The sequence below is a fragment of the Equus asinus genome, chromosome 21, assembly GCF_041296235.1.
Source record: "Equus asinus isolate D_3611 breed Donkey chromosome 21, EquAss-T2T_v2, whole genome shotgun sequence".
NCBI classification, from domain to species: Eukaryota; Metazoa; Chordata; class Mammalia; order Perissodactyla; family Equidae; genus Equus; species Equus asinus.
In genome coordinates, this window is record NC_091810.1 from 24,449,684 (window position 1) to 24,467,790 (window position 18,107).

The window sequence follows — 18,107 nt, forward strand, 5'->3', positions numbered from 1 at the left end:
TGCCCACACCGCTTAAATTGTAACTTCTCTCTTTCCTTCAGGGATCATAACCCGAATTCATGTAAAATAAATGGTCATACAATGCAAATCTTTCATACATGAAGCATGCCATCTCATTTTCTTTGGGAGCCTGAGGTAGAGGACCTCTGGATAGATTTTGTTGTTGTTGAGTGAAAAATAAATAAGAAATTAGAGGGCTTTCATGCTTTATTCCAACTAAGTACTTCTTTATCAAATACAGAAATTTAGAACTGGAAGAGGCCTTAACTCTATTCATGGCTCTTCATCTTACAGGTGAGAAAACTAGAGTCTGGAGCAATGTGATATACTTAGGGTCACACAATTGGGTGGTAACAGAGCTGGGACGAGAACCCAGGTGGGTAGGACTTCAGTTCACTGTTCTTTCCACTAGACTACAATCATTCCCATATTCACAAAATTTAGAAAAAGTAGGTCATATCCTCAAGTTTTTTATTATTTGCAACCTTTATAACTCAGCACATTGTTTTCTGTTTTATTTCTTTCTCTCTTTCTTTCTTGTGCTAAAACTATAATTCTCCCCAGGATGGCAGGGAGTCTAAGAAGATAAGTTAGCAAAAAGGAAGAGCTATTATACAATTTATGGCTTTTCCTTTATACACAAAGCTTTCCCAAATAGACTGGTACACTAATGATTTTGGCTGGAAGATGGCACGCTGATTTTCTGGAGCTGAAGCCTAGCATGATTTCGTCATTCAAATACACTAGTCAGATGAATTAGAAATATTCATGAAAGGAGAAAATGAGTTTACAGGTAGTATCTCATGACCACTATTTTAGTACCATTAATCCACACTCTCCCTATTTCTTTGGCAGTTGACAGGAATCCCCAGTCAGCAGCTGGAGAAAGCAGAGAGTCTTTTTAAAGACAGGACTAATTTGTTTCCTGGTGAGAGGTGACAACCTGCCTCAATTTGCTTCAGATTTCTCAAAGATAATGACTTGTGTTTTCTTGTCCCAATTAACCACTGGCTGCTCCTGAGAAGACCATGTCCATTCAGATAACTGAGTTCCTATTCCCACTGATAACCTCCTGGTATAGATATGGGAGTGAAATGCAGATTCAGAATAGAATCATGAACAGAATTATAAATAGAAAGATTTAAAGCATTCCCTTTTCCAGCTTTCTTCTACTCATATCCCCATCATGGTCAATTTACATCTACTTAATAATTTAATAATTGGAAATAATCAAAAGGCCAGCCTTTTCTACAGAGTGATGACACCCAGTTAATACTGCATGTCAAATGCTTACAGAGGGCCTGGTAGTATCATCAATGTATGATTTAGAGATATAAGACATACAGAATAATGAGGTCTGGGGTCAATTTAGAGAATACACGCCCCCTGTCTAAAGGCATTGTGATTCATAAGTTTTAAACACTCTCACAGCCAAATAAAACAAGTCTGTAGGTTCAAGTCAAATTAGCCATGAGAGCCACCTCTGGTCTATAGCTGACATTTAAACACTCCTGATATTTCCTAACAGCCCTCTTCTCTCTCCTCCTCTCATTCACTCCTCCTTATCCAGGGGTGAGTCTTGGGGAAAACAAAGAAGAATTCTTAGCTCTTTGCCATTCTTTCTCCTTGAAGTGTGAAGGAAGCACATATATTGGGTTGATCCTCCATTCTATAAGTTTTGTAATGCGAGAGACCTGAGCTTGCACAGAGGTACAAGTCTATGCAATTTTGGGCTCAGTCTTAGGAAGCCCACTATTGCTATGTACCTAGCCACACTCTCATCTATCAGCTGTACCAGTAACAAAGCTGACATTTGATTGCCTTGATTCACCTCTCAAAGAGTTTAAAATTCAGGCAATGAACAAGGGTATTGTGTATTGAACTCCTTTAAATTCCAACATTTGATTAAATAGAAAAGAGATTCTTTTATTGGACTCTATTTTAAGAATATATCACTCATAATTAGCAGAGTAACCTTTTCAACCCACGCTGCATTGCTGATTATGGATAAATTCATGCCAGGAGAAATAAATGGAAAGACTGCAATAAGAAAACAAAGACAATGTGACAGAATTAACCTAGGGGCATACTTTTGCTCAGGGGTATAAAAATAAAAGGGGAGAAATAAGTTTTTAAAACCATAAAATCGGGGTGGCCCCATGGCCAAGTGGTTAAGTCCATGCGCTCCGCTTCGGTGGCCCGGGGTTTCGCCAGTTCAGATCCTGGGTGGGGACATGGCACCGCTTGTCAGGCCACGCTGAGGCGATGTCCCACATAGCACAACCAGAGGACCTACAGCTAGAATATACAACTATGTACCGGGGAGCTTTGGGGAGAAGAAGAAGAAAAAAAAGGATTGGCAACAGGTGTTAGCTCAGGCACCAATCTTTAAAAAAACAAAACAAAACCATAAAACCATAGAATGATAACATTTCAGAGTTGGGAGGGTCATGTGGGTGAACATTTACAGTCACCTGAGTAGACCCTGAGAATGCTAAAATGACTAGAAAATGCCCTTTATAGGCCCTCAGATCACACACTCCCATGTGATGCTAGCACTCTTTCTACAATGTTTCCTCAGAGTGGATGTCCAGTCTAGAACTAAACATCATTAATAACAGAAAAAAGTCACTAGTTTCATCTTTTGTATGGTCTAATTATTTGAAGGTTTTTCCTTTTATCGAATACAAATAATACCCTCTGTTCCAATACTTACCACCCATCTATTCTAGAACCGCCCTTTGATATCACATAGAGTTTGATAGCTCTTTAAATATTCGAAAACATTGACCATCACTTTCCTTCCCCCTCCATATGTCCTCTTCTTAGGTTTAACCAGCCTCGGTTTCTTCAGCTGTGCCTCCTCTCATCATTCCAGTTGTCTTCCTCTAGGTTGATTTTAAATTTGAATGTCTATCTGAAAATCAAAACAATCTTCCTCCGGTTGTATTTTCATCACTGCTACAGTAGAGTTTTAGATTTTTCCATCTCTTGTCTTGGATCTCTATTAAGTTACTGATTTAATTTGCTTTTTTTTTTAAAGCATAGAATATTGTTGACTCATCCATGATCTTACAGTCAACTAAGACCTTTAATACATAGCCTGACCCTAAAATTTGACAATCTCCTGCTGATTTTGGGGGCCAAGTGCAAAGCTTTACATTTGCCACTATTAAATTAATATTGTTACATTTGGTTCATATGAATATCTTTTTCAGATAATTTTGAGTACTGATTCTGTCATTTTGTCTATTCCTTAATGATTCATGTGATCAGGAAACCTACTTAGCAAACTATTAGTAATATCATGTGTCACTTATAAGAAATTTCAATAGGAAAAGGTTAAGGAAAGAGGGCAGAGGGATGGTAGGGATCTCCCTGCCAGGTTGATGAGCTAATTAACACTGTCGGAGTGAGACATTTTAACCTATCTTCCAAACTGTCCTCCAGCATCCTCTCTCTATCTTGCACACATAGGTATCACAAGAGATTTTTTTTTTTTTAGAGGAGTCTTGCTGATGCTATTTTGACTAGCAAGAGAAAGAAACATATTTCTAAGAAAATAAGCCTAGTTTTTTTTTATTGTTCAAAAATCTAGACTGGTGGAAAGATATTAATGAAAAAAGAAGTTACAAAACAGTGTGTATAGTATGATGTTTTTGTTATAGATCATACTATACACACTGTTTTGTGATAAGGATACTTATTTACAGATTTGAAGGCAGATATAGATTTAAATATACACACACAGACACATACACACATATATACATACATATATATGCATGCCTAGATATTATTCTGAAAGAAAATATTTTAAAATATTTACGTGTATTTCTCTAAATGATGAGATTATCTTTTGTCTAATATTTCTACAAATAACATGGATTATCACATACTTAAAAAATAATTGAAAAAATCCCATGTTGGTGATAACTACTTTTGACTCTAAATTCTCTTAGAAGATGTAAAATTTCTGCTGAAGTTGGTGTCAAGATCATTAAGGTACAGTTGATGGAATCCCCTTTCTTTCCATTAAAAAGAAAATAAAAATATTTGCCTCCCTGTTGTCCACAGTTCCTGAAATACGACCCACAGTGTTTCAGTGGCCTCCTCTCTGGAGGTTTCTCATTTCACCTTTCCACTGTATTTTCCCTGAATGTGCTGGGGGCTTCCACACCTATGGGCCATTAGATAAATTTCTTCTGCCTGGGATTACCTGTACATTTTTTAACTTAGTGAACTCACTCATCTCTTAATTCTCAGTTTAATTATCACCTTTACCCTCTTAGTTAGGTAATCTTTCCTATGTGTTCCTTCTATACTTGGAACTCAGCTCTATTTCTTTGTTCAGCAGGTCAAGGGGAGGGTCCAGGAATGTTATTTAAAAGCCTGTAGGCAATTCTGACCCTTGAGATCCATGGCCCACAGTGTCCAGATGGAAGGAAACGGCTATGTCTTCTGTATCTTTTGACATTCATTCATATTTGGACTGCATCAGAGAGTCCCCTCATCACTTATACTGGTCTTTATAATTTAACTTCCTTTGTCTTATCCATCAAGAAGTGTTCGTGCAAATAGCATGGTGACCAGATGTTTTATTTATGCTGTGGGCAAAGCCAATTGACACACATATATGTTACATCAGAAGAGATCAGATGAAAGTATATATGGAAGAGAAGGCATTTCTGATTAGACTCTTTGGATTCCACTCTTTTAGGTAGAATTCAAGCTTTACTTACACTTACAAGGAGTTCTACTTCCGAAGAGAGAGAAAGGAGGAAAAAGTTAATGTGGTAATAGATGACATGCTTTCCAGTTTGGGAAATTTACAAAGCAGATGTTGCTAATCTTCACTTAATAACATGTCTTGCATGTTTGCACACCGATTACAGAACTGCTAGAAGGCCACGTAATAGCCACTCTTGCTCTAAATGTTCTGCTTACATTTCCTCTCCCATAACCAGTAACCTACTTTCGGCTCTTCAAATGGCTGCATAAAAGAGACAACCATTTTAACCTTTTAGAAATGGATCTTGCTGGAGTAAATCAGAGAGAGATGATGGAAATGTTAATTAACTCGCTTTCATCTTGGTCAGATTCCGTATTTAACCTAAAGGCCTACGGTCTTTTGGGCGGTTTTCTTAGATTTGATTGCCTATGACAGCCAGAGAAATTTAATCACAGTTTGGAGGGGTTACTCCTTTGAGAGTGCAATACCCCTTCTACCTCTGGCACAGAAAACAAATGCTAAGGAAGGAAGGTGAGAGTCACTCATGAATTATTCTGACACATCTCTTTTCTAGTTCAGGGTTTGTAATAGACCAAACTTTCCTTTTCAGAGTTGGGACCAAGTGTTGCCTTCCTGCACGCGACCACTTTTAAAATACAAGGAGACCAATGATTTAAAACACACACACACACGCACACATCCCTATTTCTGAGAGATCATGTCCACGTAAAAACAGTCTGCATGACAAAGCATCATTCTCAAACCACAGGAAGTTTGACATTTAGGAACAGAAGATAAAAGTGCTTAATTTTACTTTCCACTTTATTTATTACACAATTAGCCATTTAAAATCCATTTCAGCTTTGGAAATTAGAAAAAAGAAAACACAGCACAGTTGAAAACAAACCACATTGATCTTTAAACATTTCATCGACTGAAAAACTCAAGATAAACCATTTTTTTTCTTCAGGAGGGTAAGAGCTCTACAGTAAGATATAAGATGACAGATGTAACCTAAATAGATGTGCATGAGAAAGAGATGGATTTTTACTTACGTATTTGAGAAATATACAACTTTAATAATGCTGGGGATGTGTTCAGAACTGGTAGCAGAGGTAGGTCAGAGATCTATGCTTTTTAATATCAACTTCCTCTGGAGTAAGGATTTTATCACATTAATAGCTAAATCATACTGATCGTAAAATAGCTGAAATGAGGCAATTAGTATGGCCTATGACAGCCATGAAGAATGAAACATTTGAGGTTTTCAGTGCAAGCCAGATGGATATCTTCAATATACTTCTTATTATCTGCTTGTGGTAATAAGTTCAATTAAACTGAATCAGTACAACACAAGTCTCTTTGAATTGCCGGAAAAGAAATTAATTATGTGCTTCACATTTAATGAAGCCAAAGAGTCATATTCTGTCTGCCTTTTTTGTTTGTTTTGTTTATCTTGATTGGTAAGTATTCATTAGGAAATAAATTATTTCATTCATTCTACAGTAGAGTTTTTTCCTTAAAAGAAAGTATTTGGATTAAATGGGTTAAAAATCACTAGTAATAAGGTTTTATCTATGCTACAATATCTGGGAGAGAAGTAGAAAATCAAATCTAGTGTTTCGATGATTTTGACTGCAAAGTCTAACCATGTAGAAAAATTCTGACCTGAGGTTTTCTTTTTAATTTGAGATTATTATACATACAAAAATACAAAATTGTTTTTACCAACACTCATATTCCTACTTCTACAATTAACAGTCTTTAACATTTTTTTCATAGACCTCCAGCTTTTTCCCCTCTGAAGATAAATTAAAAATTTACCCAATTAAAATATTACCAGTACAGTTAAAGTTTTTTCACTTAATCTTGCTCCAGACCCCTCCCTCAAAAATACTATCATGAGTTAGTCCTTATGTTGAACATGTATTTTTACATTTAAAAATTACATGGTATTATTTTCTATTACTTTTATATTAAATGATATTACATGCATTATATGATATAATAACCTATGTATTATTCTTTAATTTGTGTATTTTTTTTGTCACTACCAACAACATGATGAAAATCTTTCAACTCTACCTCAGAACAAGTATAATTTCCCCTAAATACTCAGAAATGGAATTGTTGGGACATGGAGATTGTGCTTTTTCAATTTACTTACTCTTGACAGTGTCTATTCCAATTGGCACTCTTACTCATAGTGTAGCGAGTACCATTTTCCTCAGATTGTCACCAACAAAAGGTTTTGTTGGATGTTTATTTTATTTTTATTTTTATTTATTTATATTTTTGAGGAAGATTAGCCCTGAGCTGACATTTGCTGCCAATCCTCCTCTTTTTGCTGAGGAAGCCTGGCCCTGAGCTAACATCCATGCCCATCTTCCTTTACTTTATATATGGGACGCCTACCACAGCATGGCTTGCTAAGCAGTGCCATGTCTGCACCTGGGATCCAAACTGGCGAACCCCAGGCCACTGAAGGAGAATGTGCAAACTTAACTGCTCGCCACCAGGCTGGCCCCAGATGTTTATTTTTTTTCTTTTCCTTTTTTTTGGTGAGGAATATTGGCCCTGAGCTAACATCTGTGCCAATCCTCCTTTACTTTCTATGTGGGATGCCACCACAGCATGGCTTGATGAGTGGTGTGCAGGTCTGCGCCCAGGATCCAAACCTGTGAACCCTGGGTTGCCAAAGCAGAGCATGTGAACTCAACTACTATGCCACCAGGCCAGCCCCTAGATGTTTATCTTTTGTCAATCTTATATGTTCAAAAATCGTATCACATTGGTGCTTAAATTTGCATTTCCTTGATTACTAGTGAAGCTAATAATTTTTCAAAAGCTTGTTGGGCCACAGTGTGTCTTTTATACCAAAAGCAAGAATGTGAAGCCTGCCTTCATCATGGAGGCCTTCCTATGAAGGGGCAGAATTGGAATAGAGAAATACAATAGTTAAGGAATTACGTCTTCCCTCTAGACCAAAGATGGAGAAATGATGGGCAGAATAGAGTCAGGGTAGACTGTTAGGGTATGCAATCTCAATAAACTTAAATTTCAACATTACAAATGGTGAGAACCTCTTTTACAAAGAGAATTGGACAAAAGGGGAATCATTCTATCCATGATTGATATCGCTAAAGGCACACTATTTGCTAAATCTATGTGGTCCTCATTAGGCCTCACAAGAATGTCTGGGGTAATAATTACGCTGTTTCAAGATCTTGGCTTCATGTCTCGGTACAAAGAGATTTCCAGGTTATGTCATGGTCTGTGAATATAGGAATTACCTATCCTTCCCTCAGGATTCTCCTATCTTAGCTGTTGCAAACTCCAGTGTGGCAGGTCTTCTCAGATCTAACGGGATCTAGTATCGAAATGTTCTGGTCACTGTCCTTCTACCAACAGACCTATCATAGTCAGCATTTAGTACTTCTAACAACTAACTTTTCCTTCCTACTCTAGATGCCTTGGTCAGAGTTTGTGTTAATCCTATTAGAAATACCCTTAATTATCGCCTAGAAATAATTGGTTCCAGTGGAAGACATCTAATTAGGTTGAAGTGCATTCTGTTATAAGAGCCCAATGTTAAAAGCTTTTGTTGTGGGTTAGCAGCCAGACGTCACTGCTGGTTACTGACTTCTGATTGATCCCTAGTCAAATATGGATAAAGCCTTGAATAATTTTACATAGAAGATGTGGGCTGCTTCAAATTCATTTCCAAAAAAGGTTCCAATTGAAAAGACATGACATTATTGTGTTGGTCATGCTCAGCATGGAAAAGTTGATGTTTCTCACTATCCTACAGTTAAAAGAGAAGAAGAATTTTCTATAGTGCACTGTAGTAATGCTGTAGACACTCTTTGGTGTTGGTAAGAAAATTTCCTTTCTGTCTGTTATATATATGTGTTGATAGCATCTTTTCTTCTAAACATAAATAAACTCTTGATGAGATGGACAATGAGCCCTAATTCTGGTAATAAAGGAATCAATTAAATGCTCAGTAAGCCACAAGGATAATCTTCACTTTACAGGGACGGAGAACAAGAACACAAAGTAATTTCATGTTAGGAGTATACGTGGTGTTAGTTAAATTGTACTGAGAGTCTTTTTTCTATCAAACATAGTTAAAGTACAAATTATTTTTTATTATTATAAAAGTAATTCTGTGCACTGAATAAAAAATTTTAAACAAACAGAAGAACAAAAAGAAATCTTTTCAAATCCAGATGAAATGAGGGTAAAATTTGTGTACAGGGCAACTTCAAAAGAAAAAATATATATATATTAGGAGAAGAACAGCCAGCAGCCTGAGAGGTGAGTAAGCTTAATGTGGAACAGTGCAACTGATTTAGGCTAGTGACAGTGGGAAGTTCAGGACTTGATTAGTGTCTTGAAAAACCTCAGTTGATGTATTTTGTGCTTTAGGATTTTTCCTGGCCTGACAGTCTGGTTCCAGCAGTGTGAGGCCTCTTCAAATCCTGAAGAATCAAACTGAATACTCTGTTCCAGTGTCTGCCGAGTTATTTTTCTCTTCTCTCTCAATCAATGAGCTGATCGCCTTCCCTCTGGATTTTCCACTTATATCCAAGTAGTGGGGTCAACCCTTTCGATGTTGGGGTGAGGCTAAGGTCCTGGGAAAGAAATTCTCCTACCAAGACCAGCTTGTAATCACACTGAGGGAGTCTGACATCAAGGGGATGTGAACATTTCCAGCATGCAAGATCAGCATGAGGTGCAGTAAAAGTTGTGTATAACCTGGCTAAGGTATATCTTGGACCAAATTGTGAGGATCTGTCTTGGGAAGGAAAATGGTTATCAGAAGAAGGGATCAGTAAGGCCTTTTCTGTAAAAAATTGAATAATAAATATTTTAGGCTTTGCTAGCGAAGAAGCAAAATTAAGAATAGTATGTAGGTACTTATATTTTATATGGTCTCTGAAGTGACTACTTAACTCTTCTGTTGTCACGCAAAAACAACCATAGTCAATATGTAAACAAGTGACATCTGTTTGCATTAAAACTTCATTTATGGACATTGAAATATGAATTTCATAAAATTTTCACACCTGAAAATATTATTATTATTTTGATTTTTTTCAACCAATTAAATATGTGAAAATCATTCTTAGCTCCTGAGCTATACAAAAATAGGCAACTGGCTGGATTTCACTCACGGGCCATAATTTGCCGTCTCCTAAAAATGCAATGTTCTCAAACTTTGATGTGTATGAGGATCAAGTAGGGTGTTAATTAAAAATATAGTTTTTTTAGTCCTCCTCCCTAGAGATTTAGATTTATTAGGTTAGGGGTGAGGCACCAGGAATCAGCATTTCTATTAAGTATGCTACTAAACTTTCACTTGCTAGGTGGCATGTACAAAGTTCTTTGATGTAGGACAGGGTTTCTCAAAGTATGGACTGGAACCGCCAGCCACAGAGTTCCTCAAGGTCACTTTGGATGTAGTTCAGCAAGAGAAGTATGGTAATAGCATCCATAGCTTAAAGCCCTGCATTTCATTTTGAGCCCTGGAGGTGATCAATGGGAGCTGGGGTTGCTATTACTATAGTTATCTTGCTGAACTGCATCCAAGGCAAATACTCTAAGTTACTCTTCTCTAGGACCTCTACTTAAAAATATCTGTCATATGAAACCTGTGACAGACACTGTGTCATGCAAAACTGCAGGCTTTTAACTCTGCTATTAAAAAATAAATTTGTAAGTACAACATTGCATGTAAATGTAGCCTGCCTTCCATATACTTGTTAAAGATGTTGACAAAATGATGTCACTAAAGCACATCTTTGTCTAAAGGTCAAATATTATGCTTTCTGTAGGATTCAGGAGTCTGACTTCAGAACTCTTCTTGCTTAAAATTAAATCGCAAATCCCAAATATACTATAACTAGCTTAAAAAATTAAAAAAGTAAAATTTAGAAATTCAGATGATGGGATGATAATCAAGAGCCCCCCTGGGCACCTGTCAGAATTCTGCAGTTTGGAAGCCTGCTCATGCATAATCTGAATATTTCGCCATTTTATGGTTGCTTGCCAGCGAAACCTCCTGTACCTGGGGTAGTGGGTTTCTTTCCTCCTTCTCCTCCTCTACTTATTGACCCTGTTTGACACCATGTTCCGCTTGTCTCCAAGACTGGGGGGCAGGGGGAGGAAGAGAATTGGATTTTAAAAGTGTTGTTAATGATAGAATTACCGTAAAAAGCTTAGAGAAGATGTGTTTTGATGTCTGACCTTCACGGCGTTTTAATCCCAGACATATGACGAGATCAAAACGAACACAAGCACATTTTAAGGTTAGAGAACACCTTCTCTGATAAATTAGCCCCTTTGTAGATCTCAAAATTGAATTAAAATACAGCACTTACTCATATTTCGGGCTAAACTGTTACATTTGCATTAAAGGTGCACGGCTCAAGCATTTTGATGTGCGATTCAGTACTTGGCACAGTTCACGTGGAGTTCAGAATGGTTTTCTCTGCCTTCACCGTGCTTTATGGTGCAGATTTTTAAATTGTATTTCTCAGTTTATGTTAATATCCCTCTCAGAGACCTGGCGGTGTGAAGGCCCCTCTGCACAGACACGTCCTTCCCATTAATGCTAATGGGAGTCAGAACCAAGCACTGGGAGATGAATGTTCACTCAAATATCTTCTGACCTTACCCAAAGTAATAGGATTGTTAACTTCTGTGAACATATTGACCAGATAAAGCTCATCTCTCTCTTTTTTCTCCCACCTCGTCTCGAAGAATGATACGAGACTCAGAGGACTTCTGTGGAGAAACTGACTGCAGTCGAGTACCTGGCAATCAGGCGGGGACCCTCACCCCTGCACATCTCTGCCTTCCTCCTTTCACAGGCCGCCAGGCTCTTCCTGCCCCATCTTCTCCTTCTCCCATCCATTAGGAAATTGCAGGTTTTGAAGTGTTCCCTATGCCTTAGCGAAACAGATGGCCAGCATAGGCACCATATACTGATGCTGTCACATGCCCCTCTAAGTCCTTTCCAAAACTCTCCTAAAAATTGCCATTAAATCGTGTTTCCCAATCTTCACATACCATCTTCATGATTTTTTACATATTCTCTCATAACAATGTATATTTAATACTTTATACTGACTCACTTCTTTACTTAAATATATTTTGAAAGGAGATTTTTTATCTTTACCATTAATGGAAAACTACTGTTCTGATACACATTGAAAGTAACTAATAATTATTAAAATAAAAAAACAGATTAACTATGAACTGCCTAAAACTATTATACCATACTTGGGAAATCACAGTTTACATTTTACTAGAAGGCAAGAAATAAAAGTATTTAGTTCTTAAAAAAGGTAGAGGTTACTATTTCAACAACATTTATATCCACCCTAAAAATGAGGTGACCATGGCATATTTCATCAGTGGTATATCTGTAAGCTTTGCACCATGATTCGGTACAAGGTGAGTCCAGGGAGCTGCATGGATAGTTGGGAATGGCTTTGTCCTGGGGCTGGTTGTCCTGCTGAGATATGAACTCTGATGAGAATCAGAGGACTTTCCTTTCTGCCAACTGTCTTGAGAACCAAGGAAGTCAAGGCTTATGAGAAGGATGATAATCAAATACAGGATGTAACTTGTTCCTATGTGAAAATACCCCACTTTCAACAATATAGAAGAGCATACATATGGTTTCTATGTTTAAATGTTTATAATCTTTCACACTCTCAGTCATTTCTTTGTGGCGGCTCACTTCTCTTTGCTAATTATTCTAATAGGTTGGGGGTGGAAACTTCATAAGTGTTTATTTCAATAAGATTTTGAATGTACACATAGCCGTTTTATTAAAATACAAACAACAGCAACAAAACAACTACTAATACTTCTTAAGTACCCAGCACCATGTTAAGCACTTAACAGATTATCTTAGCCACAAAACAACCCTATGAAGTCACACTGCTATTATACCCACACAGGTTAATTACCTTGCCCAAGGTCACAGAGCTGGTAAGAGGGAGAAATGAAATGCAAAGCCAGATCTTCCCGACTCTAACCCCTGCCCTTTAATCACTACTTAAGACAGCTGCCTACTATTCTCTTGTATGTCCATAACCAGCAAATAATCTCTAACAGGTCCCAGCTCTGCAACTAACCAGCTCTGAAACCTTGGGATCCCTCCTGGTCCTAGTTGATCACTAAGTTTCCTTTCATAGCTGAGATAGCCATACGTTAGCAAGACCTCTAGCTGGAATTTTGTTTTATAAATATTATCCAACCTCTTTTTCCTTTGCCCTGTGAAACAAGGTGAACACATAGTCAGTCATACGCCCGTGCTATTGCTCTGAGTGAATAATTAATAGACTGAAATAGCTGAAGTCAATCTAAATACCGATTTACTTATGACTCTTGGACCTGGAATTTTCTATCTGCATAGACAAGTATGTTTATGATAAAAAGGCTTCCCTAAACGGTAGTCTTTTTCCAATTTTCAGTGGCCCCCAAATATGTAATTAGGTTCTTTTTAGCCTTCTTTAAAATAAAATTGAGGCAAATATTCTTTTTGGATATTTTTATTTGTCTTGGATTATCTTACTTCACAGAGGGAGCTACAAATGGGCAAGAAGGAAATAATATGCTATAACCCATCCATATTCATTACGGAGAAACAGGAAAAATGAGTAAAAAGATTTCCTGATGAGTAGAAAGAACCAAGCAGAAGGCAGAATCAGGATCTCTGGGTTCACATCCTTCTTCTGCTACTGGTGACCTTGAGAAAGTCACCACCTGAGTCTTATCTCTTCAGTCAGATCATTGCCAAGATCCTTTCAACTTAAAAAATCTATGACTCGGCAAGATATAAAGTGATAGAAATGCAAATGAATGTAAATTAAAATCTCATCCTTCACAATTACTTTCACCCTATCCCACCAACCTGGTGTTGAAATAGACTCACATCATGTGCTGTGCTAAGAGCATCAAGGACTTTCTGTCATAAACTATAAAGCACCCAGTCTAAGGTATGTGGAAAATTTTATTTCCTTAAAACCGACAGGGTTGGCTGGGTGACTAAAGAAAAGCACAGAGGAGATCAAAGCCCTTTATTAGTATAATAATCCGTATCCATATCTCTGAATAACCAGGGCAACTCTTTTAAAAATCGCCAATGTCATTGTTTAAACAATGTTTGCTAAAAATAGTATTTGAGTCATGGGTTTTTAATTTGCTAGCACAGTGTTCCTAGACATGAATTTCAAATCTATAGAGACTTGAAAGAAATTTAATTAAAGGATGGAAGATAACATTAGTTACATACTATAATAGATACAATGGCTGTAATTCTCAAAATTGTATTGGATGATTCTGAAATAAGATAGCCTTTCAATCACATTCATTACCAGCAGTTCTCTAAGAATTATTAATCATATCATGTTTGCTATGATGAATTAATTTAGTAACACAGTGATATCTGTACATATTAATATGAATGATGCCACATCTATAGATTAGATTATTAAAAATGAGGACACAAATATTAATGCGTGTGTTCTCTGGGTTAGTCATTACCTTTTACTATCAAGTTTCCAGTACTGCTAGCAGTTCCAAAATGGTTAGTGGCTATACAGGTATAACTCCCAGCATCTGATTTTGTCACATTGACGATTCTGAGACTTCCATCTTCAGAAAAGCTAATTCTGAAATCAAAGCAAATAAACCAAAAATGGTAAGTTTGTCTCATACGACTAATTGGAAATGATTTCTGTCATTCTGTCGTTGTTCAAACTATAAATCATGGCTACAAAATTTGACAGCCTCGTCTTTATTTAGGATATTTGTCTACATACACATAAATACAATTAGGACGTGTGACTTATTTAGTACTTTTAATACCTTTCTTGCCAAAATGGTCTCAACATTCTGTTGGAACAGCTATTAGAAATATTAGATATGTTGTAACCATTCTGTCTCTTCGGCAGCTCTAAGCACCTTATGCAAAGAGAAGGCTTATTGTAGATAACCATTAGTCTTAAAACTGCTAATAAAGAATAGAAAAATACTCCCTTGATTGGCCCCTTTATGCATTTTCATTGAAAGTATTTTCTTCCAGATGAGAGGCTTAACTTAAATGAAGTATTATTAGGCATATTTATTTCTTAAATATGTCACACAATACATTTTTAATGAGATGTAAGATTTGAACTTAAAAAATTAAAATATTCCACTACATGGTATGACTTTGGCAGAATAGCAAATACAGATGGCACATCTCAGGCCCCAAAATTAGGGACAAATATCTATTAGCTAGTGGGAAGGTAACACTTTCCCTGACAGACACAAAAGCTGGACCAGGAAGGATTCTAGAGAACCCTGTTGTCAACACGGCTACAGCAGAGGAGGAAGACGCAAAGATGAATAAGATATACAGCCATAAAAATTGTACACAGATAGTTCATTCAGGTAAATGTCTATTCAGTCTCTACTATCTCTTTCAAATATACCCACTTCTTTGCATTTCTTCTGCTGTCTTGTTCTCACCCAGCCTATCAAATGATCTGCCTCCTAAATGATCTGCCTATTCCTACTCTTGTCCCTCAATGCATTCTTCAGTGAGTGGCCAGATGATATTTTAAAATATAAATCAGATTACATCACTTGCCAGGCTTGAAAATCCTATGTTGGCTTCCCATTGCACTCAGAATAAATTCCTTTCTAGAACCTAAAGGTCTAATGGCTCTGGCCTTCGCCTCTCTCTTGCCTACTTTATTTCATTCTAATCTTTCTATCCTTCAATGAACTGTAGTCACACTGGTCTTCTGCAAGTGCCTAGAATATTTGAAACCCTTTCCCATCTCAGGAGCTTCCTATTTGCTGTTCTGCCTGCCTTGACATCAGGACATAGCTGATACCTTCTCACTCTCTCAGGACTTCAACTTAGAGGTTGCTTTTTCTTATAGACCTTTCCTGAGTCACATTTCTAAAGTGGACTTCCCTGTCATTCTCTTTTCTTGCAGCCACTTTATTTCTTCCCATTAAACACAATCTAGAAGTTTTGTTTGCTGTTAACTGTCTTATCACATGGAATATTAGCTTCATTGAGGGCAGGGACTGTGTTTGTACGAGGACTCAATCTCTGGGATCTAGTACATAGGATGACATGTAGTAGATGTCCTGTAAGTATCTGTTAAGTGACTGAGTGAATAAGTAAATAAATAAATAAATATTCTAAGAGAAAAATCAATAATGTGTTATAGGAATTCAGAGTGACTGAGCCACTAGGCACTAGCATTTGTCTCAACAGAGTCCTTTACAAATATTTTAAATAAGGAGTGTAGAATGAGCACAGATTCACTTAATAGAACTTTTGGCTAAGCATTTTAAAACTACAGGTCAAATCTTAAATACAATGGGTTGCAAATGCTGTATATACTTTTTGTGAAGGCTCTAGGGATGGAGAAGCTATAGACTTCCTGATGACCCTATCCTAGGTTCTATGATTCAGGCTGATGAGAAGATATGAAGATGTAAGAACTCTACAAATGATTTTGCAGTCAGAAGGATGGGAGTTCAAATTCCAGTTCAGTGAGCTCTAGCAATGTGACAGGAGGCAACTTGCTTAACTTTCTGTGTTTTAGCTTCCTCATCTGTAAAATGGAACTAACAATACCAATCTGACAGGTTGATAGTAAGAACTAGGTGAGATAGGTTCAGTGAGATTTCTGGTACATTTCCTGGTATTTATTAGGTAGTGATTCTCTCTCAACTTTAAAACTATGTCCTCTTATTTAATCATTTGTACATATGGGGAAAATTGGACAGTGTTCGCTTAACATAATTTCTCTTAATATAGCAATTAAATCAGCCTGCTTTTTGCACTCCAAATTTCTAATAACCTGAAGCCAATATACAAACTAACTTATCATCCCAAATCAGTGTATAAGGTACAGGCAAGGAGGCCCTTTGTTCATTCACACCACAGATAGACACATAACAACTGCTGAGTAAATACCACATGACACCCCATTAGCCAAAGAGCAGATGTACTGACAAAAATAGAGTGGTGATCAAATCGTAATTACCTCAATAATCACAAAAATAGCTTTAAAGAAGTTAATCATATTCCTATTTATAAAACAATGCACTTGAAATTGTGAATTGTTGGCATATGTGAACTCAATAAGGAAGGTGACATTTGTGTTTTGAATACGGAGTCATCTTCCATGAGGTAACATAGGCCTGGGGCATTTTAAACACTCTGAGAGGTAAGCTGACTTTTTCATAGCACAAAGGCCTATTAATAATTTATACCATTTAAAGTGGTATTGTAATTCCCCAGACGTAAAGCCATCACCTGTATCTCATTGTATTATGCCAAAGGATATGAATAAAGAAACAAAGAATTTGTCATCAGATGACTTGGGTCCTAGCCTTGACCCTGATACTTACTAAGTATCTGACTTGGTCAAATTACTTATGCTCTAAGACAGGGTTTCTCAATCTTGGTACTATTGACTTTGGACCAGATAATTCTTTGTCCTTGGGAGGATATTTAGCAGCATCCTGTCCCCTACCCACTGAACTCCAGTAACTCTGTCCCTCCTCCCAAGTTCTAACAATCAAAAATGTCTCCAAATATTGTCAAATGTTCCCTGGGGGCAAAAATCACCTGCAGTTGAGAGCTACTGGTCTATGTCAGTTTTTATTTTTTTAATCTTGGGGGATATTATGACGATTATCTTCTATAATGAGATAAAATACGTGAAAAGTTCTATTAACTGTAAAGTGCTGTACAAATGTCTTTCCCAGCATCATTTCCATCCCTGCATCCCTAATTTTGGTATTTCCATTGCACAAAAGGCACCAAACATGTTGTTGCTACTCCAGCTGTGGGTCCCAGCTAGCTTTTCACCATCTCTCACAAAAGTCTCTTTGCCCTTTATCTTCAAAGCTTCCCTGTCCAATTTCCTATGGGCCTTGTGAAATGACAAGTTCATTTTGTCAACTACTGTATTATTCATTTCTAAGATTTCAGTGCCTGACATTGGTTTAGTGTTCTAATCCTCCTATGGTTATTCACAAAGAGGTAAGTAAAAGAGCTAAGCCTCCAATGCTAGAATTTCAGGTAATGGAGAAGGTCAGTAAGGGAGATAATTTGTACAGGGGACACTTTTTAGTAGCAGTCATTAAATCATATCCTATTGCTGTGACTACTTATTCTTCCTAGGTATAATACAAATATGGGTGTAATATGAAGTTGGGGGAACTGTTTGTGAAATTCAACCACTTTTTTATCCAAGGAATATAGCGTAGTGATTAAAAACATAAACTCTAGAACTAAACTGTTTAGGCTCAAATCAGTCTTGTGCCACTTATAAGCTAC

General features: G+C 37.0%; 1 protein-coding gene across 8 annotated transcripts in view; it reads right to left on the minus strand.

Moving 5' to 3' along the window:
* Window positions 1-18,107, minus strand: part of CNTN4 (contactin 4) — an 878,916-nt gene that overhangs the window by 53,816 nt on the left and 806,993 nt on the right. For all 8 annotated transcript variants that reach the window (XM_070492801.1, XM_044754900.2, XM_044754901.2 and 5 more), the window contains one exon: window positions 14,297-14,424. In XM_070492801.1, coding sequence (XP_070348902.1) covers window positions 14,297-14,424 — 128 coding nt within the window. The remainder of the gene's footprint in view (window positions 1-14,296; window positions 14,425-18,107) is intronic.